Raw genomic sequence first — 18,522 nt, 5'->3', positions numbered from 1 at the left:
TAAGGGACTTAATTCCCAGATCCTCAACTTTCATACTCTTTTCTAAAACTGATCTACCCAAGAACAGCCCAAAATTAGGAGGTCATGGCTATTCATGCCAATGCCTGTCCATCGTGCTACCTGTGCACGCTCCCCTTTGCCCAGTTTAAAGTAGAGATGCACCTCTCACCCACTGCAATCTTTCTACGGCAAAATGTCCCAAAATGCAGAAAATCCCAGGAGCAGAAACATGGGAACATTTTTAAATACCAGTATCAGCAAAGTTGCCTTTCATAAAGATACCATAAGTTATGTCTTTCTCTACTTTATACATATCCTGGTAATCACTAGGCAAGGTGATAGAGGCTTCACGTTTTGTCCCAAAGTTAGGTTGTTCTGAATTCAGATACATATGGAGTAGGGCAATAAAGGCAGGGATGATGTTCACTTAACGAACTTGCGACTTCTATCTTCCAGCTATCAAAATATGCGTGGCTCATGAGGAAGAGTCCAGTGAGAATAACTCAAATCATCGCTCTGGTAAGCATATCTCATCTAAGAGACAAAACGCTGTGCCTTATCTGTCTTTCTGCCTCAGAAATAAAATTCCAAAGTGAACCATTTCTCATAGAACACATGTTAACATTAAAATTGACAAATGACAGAAACCATGATGGTTTGGCTGAGTGGTTTGATGATAACTGGCTTTGCCAAAGAGTTAAATGTTGGACATTTTCCATAAACTGAAGGAACTAAATCTGCAGTTCCAAGATTCTGATGAAAATATAAAGTACATAATTAGATAAAAGCATGTTATCAAAAATCTTGTATTGGGAAATGCATGTCAAAATTAACAATTTTAATTCTTCCTAATCCTTTCTAAATTGGATTAAATCAGGTACCTATAACTAAAAGAGAAAAAAAACATAATTAAAACTGTTTTGATAAATCATACTAAAGCATTTTTTAATATATTTATTAGAAATTGTGAATTGAATCACTAATTATGAACAAATTGTTTGCAGATCAGGTAGTTCTGAATTCATTGCTTTTAGCTAAATTGAAAGAGACCCAATGAGTGGTCTGAGGAAGCACTGCTCTTGGGAATACAAGAGAAAGAAGATTGACAGGAAGGTGATAATTACATTGTTTTTGAGGTACCTGATAGATGGCTAACAATAATTTTAGATGACAGATCAGTATGTGATTTTTTGGTAAAAAACTTAGAAGGGGTTCAGGGAATTGAGTGATCCTCTGTTATCGAGACTCCTTCCTTTTCTACATACATACTTTAGTAGAAAAGGTAACCCAGTGCTCACATCTATAAAAGCAAAAAATAGGAATAAAATGATTGCTGAGCCCTATCTCACTCCAGGAATATATTATAATCATCCAGGGGTAAGTAGACTAATTGAGAAGAAAAATCCCCTTCATTAAGAGATGCTCCAGCAAAGCTTAACTTCTTTATGTTTAATAATTACTAAAATGCAATATATTTTTGTTTTAATTAAATGTTCATAACCATGGCAATAACAACCACTCTTACAGCTCAATAACAATTAGAGCCTCAAGATTTCATAAATTAAACTTTTAAAATACATATGTATGATATTGTTATGGCTAAATATATTAATAAAATACAAGTTTAAAGAGATAAAAAGAATCTAGAAAAGTTTCTGACTTTTAATGAAGAGTTTGTTCATGTACATATTTTTAAAGGTTCATGATGAATATAAAATTGCTATGATATACAGATTTATTTGATACATTTAAGAGAAATGTGACAGATTTTACATTAATATCTGTGATAAATCAAAAATTTGCATCTATTTAAACTTATGATAAACAATTTTTATTCTTAACCTAAAATTGTACAGAGATAGTTTTATTTTTTAATTTCTAGAAAATAACTTCTCTCAAGAACATAAAAAAGAAGAGCAGGTCTAGCAGAAGAGATGATGACTTCACTTTTGAGTATGTCACATTTGCAGTGCCTGAGGGACACCCAAACATGGAGTAAGGGCTAACATTCTACTGCGCTGACCACACAGTTTAAGGCACTAGCCAGGTATTTTACACAGACTCCTTTAATCCTCACTACCAGCCTTTGAAGTGTGTACTATTACTAGCCCCACTTTATAAATGCGGAAACTGAGGCATAGAGCAGTTAGGAAACTCATGCCATGCCATACAGCTCTCCCAAGCAATGGAGTGTATGAATCCAGACAGTCTGGACACAGAGTCCATGTTCTTTACACAATATAATGCCTCTTGAGATGTCTGGGTTGGAAATACAAATTTGGGTATCATTTGAGCCTTTAGATAGTAATTTAACTGTGGAGAAGATGAGACTACATAGGAGGAGTGACACATACTCAACAGGAAAATAAGAGGCTGGGTGAAGATGAAAATAAGAGGCTCCCATGAAGACGCATCTGGCATTCTCTTCCAGGCACCTGGACTCTTGAACACCTTTTAGCCATAGTTTTTCCAAGATTCTTTCCAGGTACCCTTGTGTTGCCAGTCCTCCCAGGCTGCTGCTCTGGTTATGATGATCTTTATAAAGTCAAAGAGCTACTGAAGAAAACCTTTCTGCTTCCTGATCTTTGCCCTCTATTCCTTCACCAGGTGCCTGGACATGTTTCAGATAGTGAGAGCTTTTTTCCCCCCAATTTTACTGACATAAAATTGACATATAACATTGTATTAGTCCATGGTGTACATCATAATAACATATTGTGAAATGATCACCACAGTAAGTCATGTTAACAACCTTCACCGCATATAGTTATAAATTCTTTTTCTTGTAATGAGAACTTTTAAGATCTACTCTCTTAGCAATTTTCAAATATACAATATTATTAACTATAGTCATCATACTGTACATTAGATCCCCAGAACTCTTCTTATAACAGGATGTTTTTAACCTTTTGACTACCTGCACCCATTTGCCCCACTCCCTGCCTCTGGCACCTGCCAATCTATTGTCTGCATCCATGCGTTTGGCTTTTTCACATTCCTCATATAAGTGAGGTCATACAGGGTTTGTTTTTCTCTGTCTGACATTTCACTTAGCATAATTCCTTCAAGGTCCACCCATGTTGTCACAAACAGATTTCAAGGTCCACCCATGTTGTCACAAACAGATTTCCTTCTTTTTTATGGCTGAATAATATTCCCCCTCTCTCTCTCTCTCTCTCACATCCTTATCCAATCATCTGCTGATGGACACTTGGGTTGTTTCCTTGTCTTGGCTATAAAAGTTACAATTTTTAATAACCCAGCATGACAAACTTCCTCTTTCTTTGCAACAGGACTCACAGTATCACTTTTATACATCTTATCAGTCATTTTGGGTGTTTATCAGAACATAAAGTTACAGAAAGTGAAATGTCACTCACACTGCGAAATACAACAAATCAGCAAAAACCAGTAGCATTACTCATGGCAGAGCCTGTCTGCTAGTGCTCAATGGATGGGGATCATGTCTGCTCAGTGATACTCAGAGCATTTGGGGTGGTGGGGAGGATACAAATATATACACAGTTTTGTTCGTATTTTTTAAGGAAATTGTTTCAGAGATATATAGTACCAGAAGAAGTAGCATTAAATATGTGAGCCTGTATCCAGTTAGAACAGAAGAGACTCATGGACAAAATCAGGTATCATTTCTAGGAAGAGGCAGAGGAAAAGTGATCATAAAGAAGACTGAACAAAAATAACCAGAAGAAAACTTGAAAAAAAGAAAACAAGGAGATGTGTTGTCACAAGAGCAAAAGGAAAAGATTTGAAGGAGTGAGTTATTACGATCAATGCAACAGAAAGGTCAATAAAGACAAGGGCTGAAAGTATGGTTTGAATTTAGCAACTAGACCCTGTGGTGACTTTCAGTGGCATGTTAGGTATCAAAGTTGAACTGAGAGAAGTTCAGGAATGAGTGGGATTTGAGAGGTGGAGGCAATGGATTTAGGGTGACTTTCTGGAGTTGAGATGTGATGCAGTGAAAGTCAGTACGGCAGCTGGCAGAGGAGGACATGAGACTGGGGGAAGGATGGTTTTAAACTGGGGAGACCTGAACATGCCCAAACCCTGCTGGAAAAGGGGAAGTGAGAGGGAGGGAGAGAGACAAAGAGACAGGTGATACGATCCAGGCCATAGGCGTTAGGGTTCTTCCACTGTGAGAGGAGAGGAAGGCCTGGGTAAGAAGCAACAGTATGGGGAGTGTCTGGACGTTGGGAGGGTACCCCTTGGTCACTTCTATTGTGTTGGTGAAACAAAGGGAGTTCACTGGGGGAGGAAGACATTCACATGCCTGTTGTATCTGTATGCTCCACGTGTCCCTCCTTCTTTGACTTCTGAAGTCACAGGGCAGAAGATCCAGCAGCTGGATTCTCAAAGCTAGGTTGAATTCCATATTTATGGAAGTTCTAATTATGCAGAACTCCTGCCTTTGAAGGAGTAATTTGTAAAAGAGCCTCGAGTGCTAACATTAAAATAAAACATGATTACAACTACCACCTTTAAAACCAGAAGCTGTACTGGGACTTCACATTTATCCTTATTACTGCTTTCAATAACAACAAAAGTCATCTTCAAAAAACTCCTAAGGTACTAGAGTCCAGAGCTTATTTGATTTTCTTTCTTCTTTCCTCCAAACTGGTTCCTGCTTTCCTCTACACCACCTTTTTAAAGAAATATTATCCTCCATCCTCGTTTCAATGGGAATGCCTACTACATGTTAACACCTTATGATCTACAAAGAGCTTTCATATTTTCTCTAATTTGGTTCTACAACAATCTGGAGAGTTGGTGGTAGGAGGAGGTATTATTTTCAACATTCAGAAAAATTAAGTGATGTGACCATTCAGGACTCTGACTTATCTTGTGGTCCAAAGGCAGTTACCTGTTCTACACATCACACTCCATTTATAATGACTTTTGAACACCCAAAAGGTGGTTCAAGTTTCTTCCAGGCCCCAAGTAATTTCAAATTCACCCAATCATTTAAAGTGAACAAGTATGCACTGTAATTTCAATTCTCTGCCTATCAGTAACAGATCTCACCATCCCTCTCCCATAATAAGGAACCTACCTAACCTTGAAGCAACAACTGATATTGCTCATAGACATCTGGGGATGCTCATGCAGCCCCAATCACAGAGAAATCCTGAGCATCTGCAGAAGGATGTATGCTATTATTACCCAGGAAAAACAGTAGTGTTCCAATTCTCTGCCTCCTGTGGTGAATCCAAACAAGAAAGACCTCATACTTCCACTGAGCAAACAAGAATAAAATCCTTCCTGATGTAATTATGTGCATTAGTTCCTTTTCTGCTGCTGTAAAAAAAAAATTGCCATAAACTTGGTAGCTTAGAACAATAGAAATGTATTATCTTACAATTCTGAGGGTCACAAGTCCAAAAATGGTCTCACTGGGTGCCATGAACTGAATGTTTGTGTCCCTCTAAAATTTATATGTTCAAGCCCTAATCCTAATGTGATGGAATTTAGGAAGTGGGGCCTTTCGGAGGTGTTATGTCATAAAGGAAGAGCCCTCACAAATGGAATTAGTGCCCTTATAGGAAGACACCAGAGAGCTAACTAGCCATCTTTTCCCATGTGAAGTCACAAGGAGAAGCCGATTACCTGCAGCCTGGAAGGAGGGCTCTCACCCACCACACTGGCACCCTGATCTCAGGTTTCCAGCCTCCAGAATGCTGAGAAGTAAGCATTTGTTATTTGTGCCACCTAGTGATTTGACATGACAATTTGTTATAGCAGCCAGAACTGACCAAGGAAGGTACTGGGTTTAAAATCAAAGTGTAGGCAGCGCTCCCTCTGGAGGCTCCTCTCCCAGCCTCTAGAGGCTGCCTGCACTCCCTTAATCAAAGCCCCCTTCCAGTAACCACATGATTTTGACCTCTGCCTCCACTGTCACATTTCCTTCTCTCTGATTCTCCTGCCTCCCTCTTTCACATACAGACACCTTTACTTACATTGGTCTTACCTGGATAGTTGAGGATAATCTCCCCATCACAAGATCCTTAACTAACCACATCTACAAAGTCCCTTTTGCCATATAAGGTGACATTCACTGGTGCTGAGGATTAGGATGCTGAGCACAGAGAGAGCAGGACCCATTCAAAGCAAAGACACACCAAGCTGAGCTACTGAGCCCCATACCATATGAGAAAGCGAGAAGGTCCTGCTGGGCTAGCAACAAAACAGGCAGTCTTAGAATACGCTGGAGGGAGCCAACTCCTCTGGAAGTTCTGCTGTTCTAGATTAATGGTCAGTACTTTAAAAGAATTTTAAATATTTATAGCTAGTAACTGGTGGGATCATTTGACAAATATGGGTCTTTCTTACTCTCATGTGTGTTTCCATAATCCCTAGGACACACTGCCCCACATACACCTTAAATGGCGGGTGGGAATTTTCTGTAAGTCAAACCCAGGCCCTGATAGAAAAGAGCTACATGCCCTGCACAGACCAGTCTGGATCCAAAAAGGACCTGGATGACACAGGCCAAAGCAGAAAAGAAAAGAGACTGTATGCCCAGGTTAAGTGCTTTCCCATTTGTCTTTAGGAAAAGGAACCCCAAGTATGTGAACCTCACTGTGCATCTTTTGAGAGACTGTTTCATAAACGTGAGCCTGAATGCATGTACACAGCATTGTGTTAATTCAGTCTTAATGAACATTTCTTCATGAAGACTTGTTTTTAACTTCCCAGAGGCTCTTTTAGAAACTACCTGAAAAGCAAAGTTCAATTATGGTGCCCAGAGTTCCAAGTCAAGTCAGGTGCACTCCTTAGAAGTTTGCTTTAATAAGGTCTATTTCTGTCTAGCTGTTACTCCATATACACCTGAATCGATGTGTTTATTATATGAATTTCTCTTGACTTGGTTTCATAGAATGTATAGTTTAATAAAATGTGTTTTTCATTTAATATTGCCAGCAGTGATTTCCCTTTCCCCAGAATTCTTGAGACTATGTGCAAAAAACAGAGAACACTCTAGCACACAGCCTGCCATATTAGGTATTCATTAAATCACTGTCAAACAGCCACATGGACACACAAATACACAAAGGCTCAAATAAATTCTTATCACGGGTCAATCTGAGAAGTTTGCTTATTGGAAAACACCACTTAACTCACCTCAAAAACATTATGAATATAAATTGCATAGAAAGAGAAATCTGTAGCATCCTAAGTATACAAAACATTTTCATCTCACATGCATTCAAGTCAGGATATTACGCTGGTTGAAGGACGTGGAGACATGAAAACCCGGGCTTAAATTCCGGTCCTGAGACTTGTGTGACCTTGGGGAGGTTGCTTAGCCTTTTTAGCCTTCATTTTTTTCATTTCTAATGGTAGGATAATAATATTTAACTTGGACAGTTGTTCTGAGCATGTAATGACAATGTATGGAAAATGTTCTACAGTTCCTGGTGATTGATGACCCTGATGGCTGTGGGTGGCTGTAGTGAAGATACTTCTAGATCCAGGCCTTTCAGTTACCCCGGTCCTTCTGGACAGACTACAAGTTCCCAGCCATGTGAGGTCCATCTGTCCCAGGGACACCTTCCTCAGGCACACTGCTCTCTAATTCTCTAGGGCAGCTGCCTATCTCTCCGGTCCTGTAACAAGTCTCTGAAGAGGGTAAAAAGCCCTCTCTGACCATTCTCCACCGGCTCTTCAGCCATCACCAGTCCAGCTTACTTGCTTATATTTTGCATGCTTCTACTTTGATCATAACTGGCTGAACTAGCAGTACTATACACAATCCAGTCTATTCCCTCCTCCCCCAGCCAGTCTGGCCTGGTCCCAAGGCATAATCCATTATTACCAATGGGAGAGAGCGGGACAGCGAACATAGGGCTTCTCACCAAGGACAGCCATCTCTTCTTTCTTCTTCTTTCTTCCCTTTTATCCCCAGCTCCTTCTTCACGTTCTCTTTTTCACCTCAACAATTGGCCTAAGCAGTCCCTCTTAGTGCCTCAAAGTCTTCTGCATGTATTTCTTAGTTGTAGTAAAGACTGTTATACAGGCATCCCCACTGAAAATAAATTTTTTGGTGCAGAACAAGAGCAAAGCAATACACAAAATCCAATCTAATGGACAGTGACTCAGACACATTCACAGAAATCCTCATCTTTAAGATAAAGATTTTTCACCATGCCCCAGTACCACTCTAACATAGGGTTGCTCTTTAAATCCATATTTACCTTAAATAACTATGGGCTATGCAGGGGTGCCCCTATAATATAGTGACAGGACAGAGAATTTGAGTTTATCGACATTTCCCCAGAAACTTAAAGTTGCAGCTTGGGTGGTTGCCCTTCTGGAGTGAAAAGCCTGCCTGAGTTACTTCCTGAGAGCTCCTAAGCTCTGCCTCAACACCCAAGAGAAGGGCATCAGGGAGAGATCAACTGTGCCTACCCAGATACGCTCCAACAGCTCTCGAGAAATGGTATGTATGCCTTTGGTGAAATGGTTTCCTAGAAGGCAAATTTTCATGACCCTATTCTCACAGCTTCCTACAATTAAAAGGAATATAAGACAGACATTTGAACATGCAAAGACTAAGCAATGTTTACAAATCACCTCTATTTTGGGTTCACTAGAAAATGATCTCAGGAGGCTAAAAACAGTTTTTTTTCTTATGTGATTTACACACCTGATGTTCTAACCACATCAAAAAACATGGCTAAAGTGCTATCTCCTTCTAAGTGTGTAATTTTTCCTGAAACCTATATTGTAAACACTACCATCAATGCCAACCCTTAGAATAAAGGTAAGAGAAAAAAACTTTTGGTCTTAAAATAAGCCCTAGAAAACTTTGAATAAACTATCATAGGTAAGTGTATAAGCATTTTAAGTAAACTATCACCTACTGCTAATGCTTTTGCAATGATACAGACCATTGTTTGAAATTCTCTAGCTTTTCACATTTTTACTTTTCTTTGCAAAGTTAAAAAAAAAAGGCAGATAATGTCTATGTAATTTTAGCAAACAGTCCATCTTTCCAGGCAAAGTCTGACTACAAGATAAGATCAGGAAACTGTATTTTTCTCTGCTAGGAAAAATATTATTTCAGAAATATGAACATAATACAAGATCTCTTCTACAGCCTCCTAGTTAATCTTTCAGTATAGATTTATAGTTCTGCTATATTGACTTATGGCCTGTACAGGATAGAATTCAGAGAACTTCTAATGATGTCCACTTGCCTTTCTTTGAAGTGTGCATTAATGACCATTTGCCTTTAGAAGCTATTCCTTTCTATGGAAATCTAACCAACACACCCAATTTTTTATTCCTACTTTGTAAAATCTGCCTTTGAAACAGAACAGATTATGGAACTAATTCAAGAAAAATCACAAACTATAACCATCAATAGTAACATTCCATTTGCCTGCCTCTCTTCCTTCTAGCACATTCCTGGGGCCAAGGCAGAAAAATTCTACTCAGACAATCATGTCCCTCACTGAACAGATGGCCCACTGGAGGCTGGGAGTACTAATGAAGGAAGAGGAAGAAATACTTATTTCAACAAGAGTTGAATAACATGAAAAATAGAAGTCAAATAGGGTATTTTTAAGTTAAGTGTATAAGCATTTTACATAATAACGTTGTGGCTATCTGAGGTTAAGATCTTTGTTAGACCAAATCAAAGTCACTAATGAATGTCTTTTTATATCTCAAAATCATTACCTCCAAAGTCTTACTTTTGTTCATAAAAGAAACAGTTTTTCAGCCTTACAACCATACAGAATTTATACTAACCAATGCGGTAAGTTTCTGAGTAACCATCCAACCAGTCAGGAAGACGTTCTGAGTCAAAACCTTGGGAACAATGGACTTTAGACACCAAAAGCTTGGTTGCTTTCATTACTGTTTTTCCAAAAAGCTCATGAATAAACACCTCTATTCTTATTTTATATAATTGCTTATCCAACTTCTATAAGTTAAATAGGTACCTTTTTTACAACATATGCATTTCTTCTCTTTAACCATTACTTTCTTAAAAGGCAATTAACACCTGTCACTTCAAGAGAATAGCCACTTGCCCCCTAACACATCAAATGGCTTAGTCAGCTGTCCTAATAACACAAATGGAAAGTACTCGGTTATATGATTGGAAAAATGTCCACCAGGTAAGCCCCATAAGCCATCTCCAAAGAGGATATTCACACATGATTGTGAATCCTGCACCTTTACAGACTTTGGCCAAAGAGGAAAAAAAGGCAAATAAATCAGCAAGGGAAAACATGTTCATGGTTTTTAAAATCATTTTTAGTTAAAGAGCCTAACCACCTAAAACCACACCAGGAAAGGCCAGAGATAGAGTGAAATTTATAACCAGAAAAGTTTAATATGAAGTCATTGTACTCACTGTCTGATGGCTTCTGTCACAGAAACGCAGTCCAAAATAATCTATCTCCACAAGATTTATGTGACGGAATACGTGGTCAAGGACAACAGAACCTTTCGTTGACTTCTGCAAAAATAATTCACAGTTTTATTTTATTTAACAAGGTAGCTTGTCTTTCTCAGTGGGATGCAGCCACAGTTTCTCATCATTTATCAGCTTCACTCACAACAGGAGCGGTTTTATTAGCCGATGGTCCCTGCTTTGAGTTTTGCCTCAATTACAAAGAAAAATGGCTATTAGCTAAAATGTATTAAAGAGTTTATTCTGGAAAACATTTTTAAATTATAGTGGGTTTTAAGTTAATAGAGGCTACTTATGGGATTGTAAATTTATCTTCAGGATAAAAGTATTTTAACAAAGATCATCTTTTATATGAAGAGCATCTACTAAGTTCATCAAAAATCCCCCAATTCTTTCACTTTAAAAAGCAATATTCACCTACAGTTACTTTCACAACTAGTACATAAGATATATAAAACTAAAATAATAGCCAAAGCTTTTATTTTCAGTCATCAACTAATAAACCCATAGATTAAAGCTGCCAAAGTTAATGTTCTGAAAAGCCCTTGTGAAGATATTTTACTTTATCTTTCACATAAGCACAGACATAAAGAAAATATTTCCCTTGGCTGCTTTGGATATGCTGACACCTATCTAAAAATCTAATCTCTCTTCTGCCCCCTCCCACTACATACACAGATTCTTTCAATTAAGATACTTATCCAATCTATTAATACCAATTATTCACACATATAAGATAAACACTTAATCAGCAAGCACTACTCCACATGTTAAGTTAATCTTGAAGATAATCCATTTCAACAGTAGACACAGAGACAGAGACCTTTCTTTTTTTTACCCTGTCATGGGCAGGCACAACAAGGTAGGACTGTATTTTTCCTCAAAGAATTACTCTTCCATGCTTACTCATATATGCTGCTTAAGATTGTACTGCTTTAGAAAATTGATTTGTAATGGGAGGGAAATGTTTTGATTAAACATATTATAAAATGGGTCATAAAAGGTGATAAAAGCACACACTGGGAGAAGATAGCTCTTGTTACAAATCCCAGAGGCATTCTGTTTTCTTCTAAATTACCTTGCTTAAACTTAATAGGTCCTGTTTTCAAAATCTATTAGATGATTTATAAACAAAAAGCCCTTCCATGATGGATCTTTAGGTTGTGGGCCATTTCTGCTATAATAACAAAGCTACATCCTGCAGATGCCTGTTTCAGCTCCTGTATCTTTAGCTAGCGTAACAGTCTGGAAGTGGAACTACTCATTTGGAGGATATGCATTCTGAACATTACCATAGGCACTGCCAAAAGAACCATTACAGCTCATCCAATGAGAGCACATTGTTACACACCCTTGCCAACATTTGGATTGAACAAAATTTTTCCAATCTAATTGGGCAAAAAAAGAGGGGAAGGAATTATTGCTTTAATTTGCATTTTCCTATACTAATAAAAGTGCTCTATCATATGCTAACTAATCAATTGTATTTCCTAGTTAGGTATTCTCTAACCCAAAGTTTATGAGCAAATTCTCCTAATACTTTTAATACTTGTACAATTTTACTTAGCATATTTGGCTCTTAACTCCACTAGAAATTATTTCTGTGCTTGGGATAAGAGCCTAACTTTGCAAGTAGATAGACAACTGCACCACCACTTATCCAAAGGCCATCATTTCCCTCTTAAAGTAAGACTTTAAAAAGTAACTTTATCATCTACTAAATTAACCTTTCTTCTAACCTAGGAATTATTCCTGGACCAATCCGTTAAGATTTCAATGAGTACTCAGTTTAACATAATATTTTTATATCCATTATCCTTTCTCAAAATTGTCTTTGCAAATTCTTAAGCAATTTTCTCTACTGAAAACCAGCTTGCCAACTTAATAAACAACTTTGTAAAAAAAAAAAAAAAAAGTGTACTTTTCTTCCATATAGGTCGTATAAAATTCTGCTTGGGCTTTGTGGCAGGCAGAGTTTACACAATGCTCCCCACCCACCAAAAGTCCTGCTCTAGTCCCTGGACCAATGAATAAGAGAAAATATCATTCCTGTGACTATGTTATATGCCATAGTTGATCTTAATAGGGAGATTGGAGTGGATCTGACCTAATTAATTCGGCCCTTCCAAGCAAGGTACTTGTCCAGAAAAAGAGAAAGGCAGAAGGAAAGTAAAAGATATTCAAAGCATGAGAACAACTCCACAGGTCGTTGCCACTTGAAAGATGGAGGGGGCCATCTGAGAAAGCAATGCTAGCAGCCTCAAGATGCTGAGAGCGGGCTCTATCTGACAGTCAGTAAGGAATTGGGAACCTCAGTCCTACACCCACAAGACCTGGATTTTGCTAACAACCTGAAAGAGTTTGGAAGGAGATTCTGCCCCCAGAGCCTTCAGATAAGAGCCCAACTCATCAACACCTCGATTTCAGCTTTGTGAGCCTGAGCAGAGAACCCAGCCATGCCATCCTGGATTTCTGACCTACAGAATGGCAAGATAATAAAAGGGGGTATATTTAAGCCACCTGTCTGTAGTATTTTGTCATGCACTAATAGAAAAGCTAATACAGTCTTATTTTTAGCTATTTGGTAATTTTATTATTATTACACTATATTTTCTGATTGGCTACAGCTAATGTATTAGAAAGCAACTGATTTTCCTACATTGGTCTATTTCCCAGCCACCTTGCTACGATCATATTAGTGAAAAGATTTTTGTCTATGGAGTCATTTCAGATCACTGCATTTTCTACAAACAGGAAGTGTTCTAATTCTTCCTTTTCAAATGCCTCCTCCATATTTCCTTCTTTTCCTTACTGCATTGGCTGAGGCCCCACTAGAAGAATTCCTGGTAGTTGTGAGAACATTCATCCTGACTTTAATACAATCATTTCTAAAATTTTATCACTAAGTATACTGGCTACTTTACAGCCCTTGTATATACACTTTATCAAAGAGCAGTTTCCTTTCATTCTTGTTTTTTTCTTTTTCCTTTTGTTTATTTTATTTACATTTTTAATTAATAATGGGTGATAATTTTATCAACTTCTTTATGGGAATTTGAGGAGATTACATGATTTTTCTCCTTTCATCTATGCATTATAGTAAAAGAGTTTCTAATGTAAAATATTCTTAATAGTGAATTTCCTGTTTTCATTCTTTTGTTCTGGGTTTATAATATCAAACTCCCTCCCTGTTTGGAGAGAACCCCTACCGTGTGAGCCTTGGTGGAGGAAGGAGCCAGACCCTAACACCTGCAGCTGGGTTACAGCACATGGCACGGTTTCAACCAAGGGCTGTAACTTCTTAGCAAGTGATGCAAAGACAGACAAAGAAATGAAAACCCATTCATGGCAATGGCTCCAATCATAGGGTAGCCAACATTGGAGGCATCCACAGGTGGAATCAACTGTGACAAGGAGAAATGTGACTGATTCCTGAGCCAGGTTTCCCAGGATTCTTGAGGTGCTAAACAGGAGCAGCCAGGCACTCCACCAGCCTCCCCTCCCTTCCCCCATGGGAGCAGTGAATACGTATGTTTAGGCCCGAGAGCCATGCCAGTGTCCAGAGAGAATCCTAAGGATACAGGAAATCGAGTCCAACAGTAGATGAAGAATATCATAAATACAAACAGTTTTATCCTCAGAATCTAAGTGCAACAGGCTGAGTACTTGGTTCAAACAATAAATAATAGTTGACTCTGACTATGCAACCATGAAAGGAATTTCCTGGAAAGACGTGGGGTATCTCTCAGTCTCTACAATCATTGCCCTGATGGTTGCTCAGGTCTCCTCCCAAATCCCAATATATTCACAACCACCAGGCTTGGAGCAATCCTTAATACATCACTACCTCCTTCCCCAGTTCTGCCCATGTTTGGGCTCCAGTTTGCACCTTCAATTGATTCACATTTGCCTTTTGCATCAAAAAAAATTTTTAAATAATTTATAGCTGACTGAGATCATCCTTTCTTATTTTCCAGGCTGCTGTGGAAAATGCACACATATCTTTCCTGTTATTTCAAAATATTTCTTGAAGGTTGATACATAAACCTAGTGTTCCATCTTGATCTAACCTCTTCTCTGGGTCCATTTCCTTATCCAGACAGGAATAGACGATATAACCAGAGCAAGTAGAACCACACAACTCCATCTACATTTGCTACCCCAAGCAGGTAAACAAGTGCTTCATAAACGAAAGATGAATGAATTATGCTTGAAATTATAGCAATGAAATGGGGCAGATTTTTTTAAAGTATATATAAGTCAAGACTATCTTTATGAAAAACATTTTATGCCTCTTATTTCCACAAGAAATGTTAGCTTTTTCACATATAGTTTATAAAGCATAAAAAATACTCTGTTCATGAAAAATATACATAAAAGCAAGCTTGGAAAACCAGGCTACTAGTTTGGAAACTATATAGAAATTGCCAAAGCTTCATGCACACAGGGACTCCTTGTTTTCCAAAGCTGCCATTCCAAAAATACCAGAACATGGTCTATAAATCCTCTGTAACACTTTTGCAGTGATATAAAATCTAATGAAAATACTTCATAAATATCATCCTTTAGCTTATTTGTTATCCTCTACAGAGAAACCACAAGGAAAGCTTGCAATGTTATGCAATGAATCCAGACCTAAGGAAAAACATGATATCTCATGGTTCCTTCTAGAGCTTTCTGTATGTTATGTGCATGCCTACACATGCAGCTTGAGCAGAGCCAGGTAAACCACAGAAATACCTTATTTCTGTCATTAGTTCAAGCAATATGGACATGAAAACCTCGTAACTTCTTACCCGTCACACTGTAATACAAGACTCAGAAAGTATCAATGGCAGTAGTAAGCTAGCAACTGGGGGTGGGAGTGCACATTACCGGCCCCCGTGTCTGCTGCTCCTGCCCACTGACCCCTTCCAATCACCACTTCCCCCAATCATACTCCATTGTTGTGCCTCCTGCTCTTACAGTTATGGATAATTTCATTCTTCCTGCGGGCTCTTCAGAGAGATTGTTTGTGGGCTATATTTTGCAGTAGGTTGAAAGTCTTCAGATTTGGAAGAAATCATCCTTGAGTAAAGAAATTAAGAACTGATAGAGAACTGACGTGAGAGCCAAAGTAAAAACTTAAAGTACACTGGGCAAGGAACAGGCTGGTTTCAGGATTTATTACTAGAAAAGGACAAGGCTGTACCATCAAAGATACTATGAAAGAAACATATGACTTTATTCAAGTATTTATTGAGTACCTATTACATGCCAGCAAATGATTAATCTCTAATGGAAATGGAAAATATATGCTAATGAATGCTGGAGGAGAACAAGATACACCAAAATATAATACAAAGAACTTGGATGGAAGAAGCAGTTGATTGGCCTATTTCAGACTTAGAGAATTCCTGGAGCTATCAAGTGACCAAGAAACTTCTAGAAAGTGAGACAAGAATGCACTTGGTTTTAATCAGAAGCTTTTTTATATATTTGCTCATTATGTTTTACCTGCATAAAATTTTTTTAAAAAGAGAAAGTACACAAAGTAGAGACTCATTATCATTTTTTGCTGATGGAGGTAGTTGTTTTGTGGATTTGGTTCATGCACTATGACATATTAAATAAGGAAAATGCACAGAGGCAAGATAGGTGGACTAGGGTGTTGAGTTGTTAATTTGTTGACCATGATTAAAGATAAAACAGTTCACACTCCCCATTCCTCTCTAAAAAAAGTTACTTTAAGACTTTTTAATCTGAATTCTTCCTGACCCCTTTGAGCAGGTAACCTAATTATTACAAGCTGTTCCATACAAGGTGGAGGCTGCATGCACCCAGTCCTTAAAACAGAGACACACAGCTTCACTTCTAAGTCAGATGGTTAGTTTCATTTTCAGGGAAACTTGTTTCTTAAATTTTACTTCTTCCAGTATGTGGCAAAGGAAAGGCATGGATGTGATTGTGTTTAGCACCATTCCAGTTTTTTCTGACCATTTCTAAAAGAAATCATTACCAGAATGAGAAATTTATTAACAAAAGATAATAATTTATCGAAATAAGACATAACTGCAACCACTGCACTTAGCAACATGCCCAAAGACATTCAGAAAGAAGAGTAAATTAAAATATTGTCTTAGACATATAATGGACCTCCACTAATGAGACTTTTGAGAGAATGAGTTGAGTAACAACACAACTATGAGGAAAAGAATTCAGAAGGTCTCATTGGGCCTCGGCTTGCCTATCTTGTTCTCCTTACTAGAGTATCTGCCCTGCTCAATAGTCATCCAAAGTCCACTTATCCTTCCAGACCCAGTCCAAATGTCATCTTCTCCAAGAAGCTTGTCCTTATCCCCTCAACCTCATTATAGCCTCTGCCTCCATTGAACTTCCAAAGTGTCTTACTTTTGCCTATCTCTAAGACTTACACTATTCTGCCTTTATTAAAGCCATTTTATACTTCTTAACTTTTCTACTAATATTTAGACATTTTGAAAGCAGGCACTGAGTATCACACACTACTTCCTTTCCATGCAGACCTAAGTAAAAGACTATATATACATAGTAAGAACTCCCTATAAGTTCTTTGAATTAGTTCTAAGTGTAACAAACAAGGAAGAGAAGGGAACAATACTGGAAATGTGGTGGCCTATGAATTAAACCTTTATTCCTGTCTGTTATGAGGATTTCCATTTTCTTGACCAATCAGACTATGAAAGCAAAGAAAGATGGATTCATTTATCCTGACTTTAGTATAACAGGTGAGTAAAAGCAACATAGTTTACTTTTAATTAATACACCCTTGTGTTTATTGCTGCATTATTTACAAGAGCCAAGATATGGAAGCAACCAAAGTGTCCATCAACAGATGAATGGATAAAGAAGATGTAGCACATATACACATCTGGAATATTATTCAGCCATAAAAAAGAAATCCTGATATTTGTGACAACGTGGATGAACATAGAGAGTATTATGCTAAGTGAAATAAGCCAGGCAGAGAAAGACAAATACCAGATGATTTCACTTATTTGTGGAACCTAAAAACAAAACAAAATGAAGAAGTCAGCAGTAGACTCACAGACAATGAGAAGGGACTGGTGGTTACCATAGGGGAGAGGTGGGGTGGCTGGGTAAGGTGTGAGGGGGATAAACAGACACAAAAATCTTAGTCATAACATAAGCTGGTCACAGGGATGGAAGCACAGCATGGAGAATACAGTCAGTTTTTCTGAAACATCTTTGTGTTGACAGTAACTGCACCAGTGGGGTTGAGGATTTAATAATATGTGTAACTGTTCAATCCCCGTGTTGTATACTTGAAACCAATGTAATATTATATATCAACTACACCTCAATAAAAAAATACACTTTAAAAAATACACATTTGTTTCAGTATTATATAATTCTAACTAATTCACCTAGAGTGAAGTTCCTTACCTAGAGAGTGAAGTTAACTCTTAGTCAAAAGCCATCACATAGTGGTGAACACCACTTGGTCTGAGAAGCAATTACTGTTGGTGCCTGAGCAATCTCTATCTCCTCCATGCTCCTATTTTACCTTCTCCTAATGGGCCTGAGCTAAAAACACCTAGTTATATAATTTAGCTACTTAAAGGTAGTTTAAGTAGTATATTTGAAATTTACAAGATAGCAAAAAATAAAAGGGCCTTGTGTTAAATTTATATATAGAACATACATAGAGATAGACAGTTTTCTTCATACAATAAAATGAATCTGACAGGAATTTCATTTTCTATCATCAGAAAAACAAGAGAATTTGGGTATGAAATAGTTACGAAAATAAAGAAAGCAAGCATCTGACTTTTCCTAACTCCATTCAGAAAAACTTCATTTAAATTTTACAAGATATTAATTTACTTTTCAAAAGAGAGTAAATGCCTGTGACATATTTCTGGATTGTGAATTATATGCCACTTAAATCTCAGCAAATAGAGCTGGATTACTTTCATTACTGACATACCAGCAACATTCTGGGAAGAACAGAGCTATGAGAAGTTTATAATCTTGAGAAAGACTCCCAAATAGAGCAAGTTTATTTGAAAATACCATCAACCAGACTTCCACTCAGA

General features: G+C 37.8%; 1 protein-coding gene across 4 annotated transcripts in view; it reads right to left on the bottom strand.

Moving 5' to 3' along the window:
• The window catches only part of EPB41L4A (erythrocyte membrane protein band 4.1 like 4A), a 278,688-nt gene that overhangs the window by 139,326 nt on the left and 120,840 nt on the right, over positions 1 to 18,522 (bottom strand). For all 4 annotated transcript variants that reach the window (XM_057492674.1, XM_036886897.2, XM_036886896.2 and 1 more), the window contains one exon: positions 10,385 to 10,489. In XM_057492674.1, coding sequence (XP_057348657.1) covers positions 10,385 to 10,489 — 105 coding nt within the window. The remainder of the gene's footprint in view (positions 1 to 10,384; positions 10,490 to 18,522) is intronic.

This window comes from Manis pentadactyla, chromosome 2 (assembly GCF_030020395.1).
Source record: "Manis pentadactyla isolate mManPen7 chromosome 2, mManPen7.hap1, whole genome shotgun sequence".
Classification (NCBI taxonomy): Eukaryota; Metazoa; Chordata; class Mammalia; order Pholidota; family Manidae; genus Manis; species Manis pentadactyla.
This window is presented reverse-complemented; position numbering and strand designations above follow the sequence as displayed.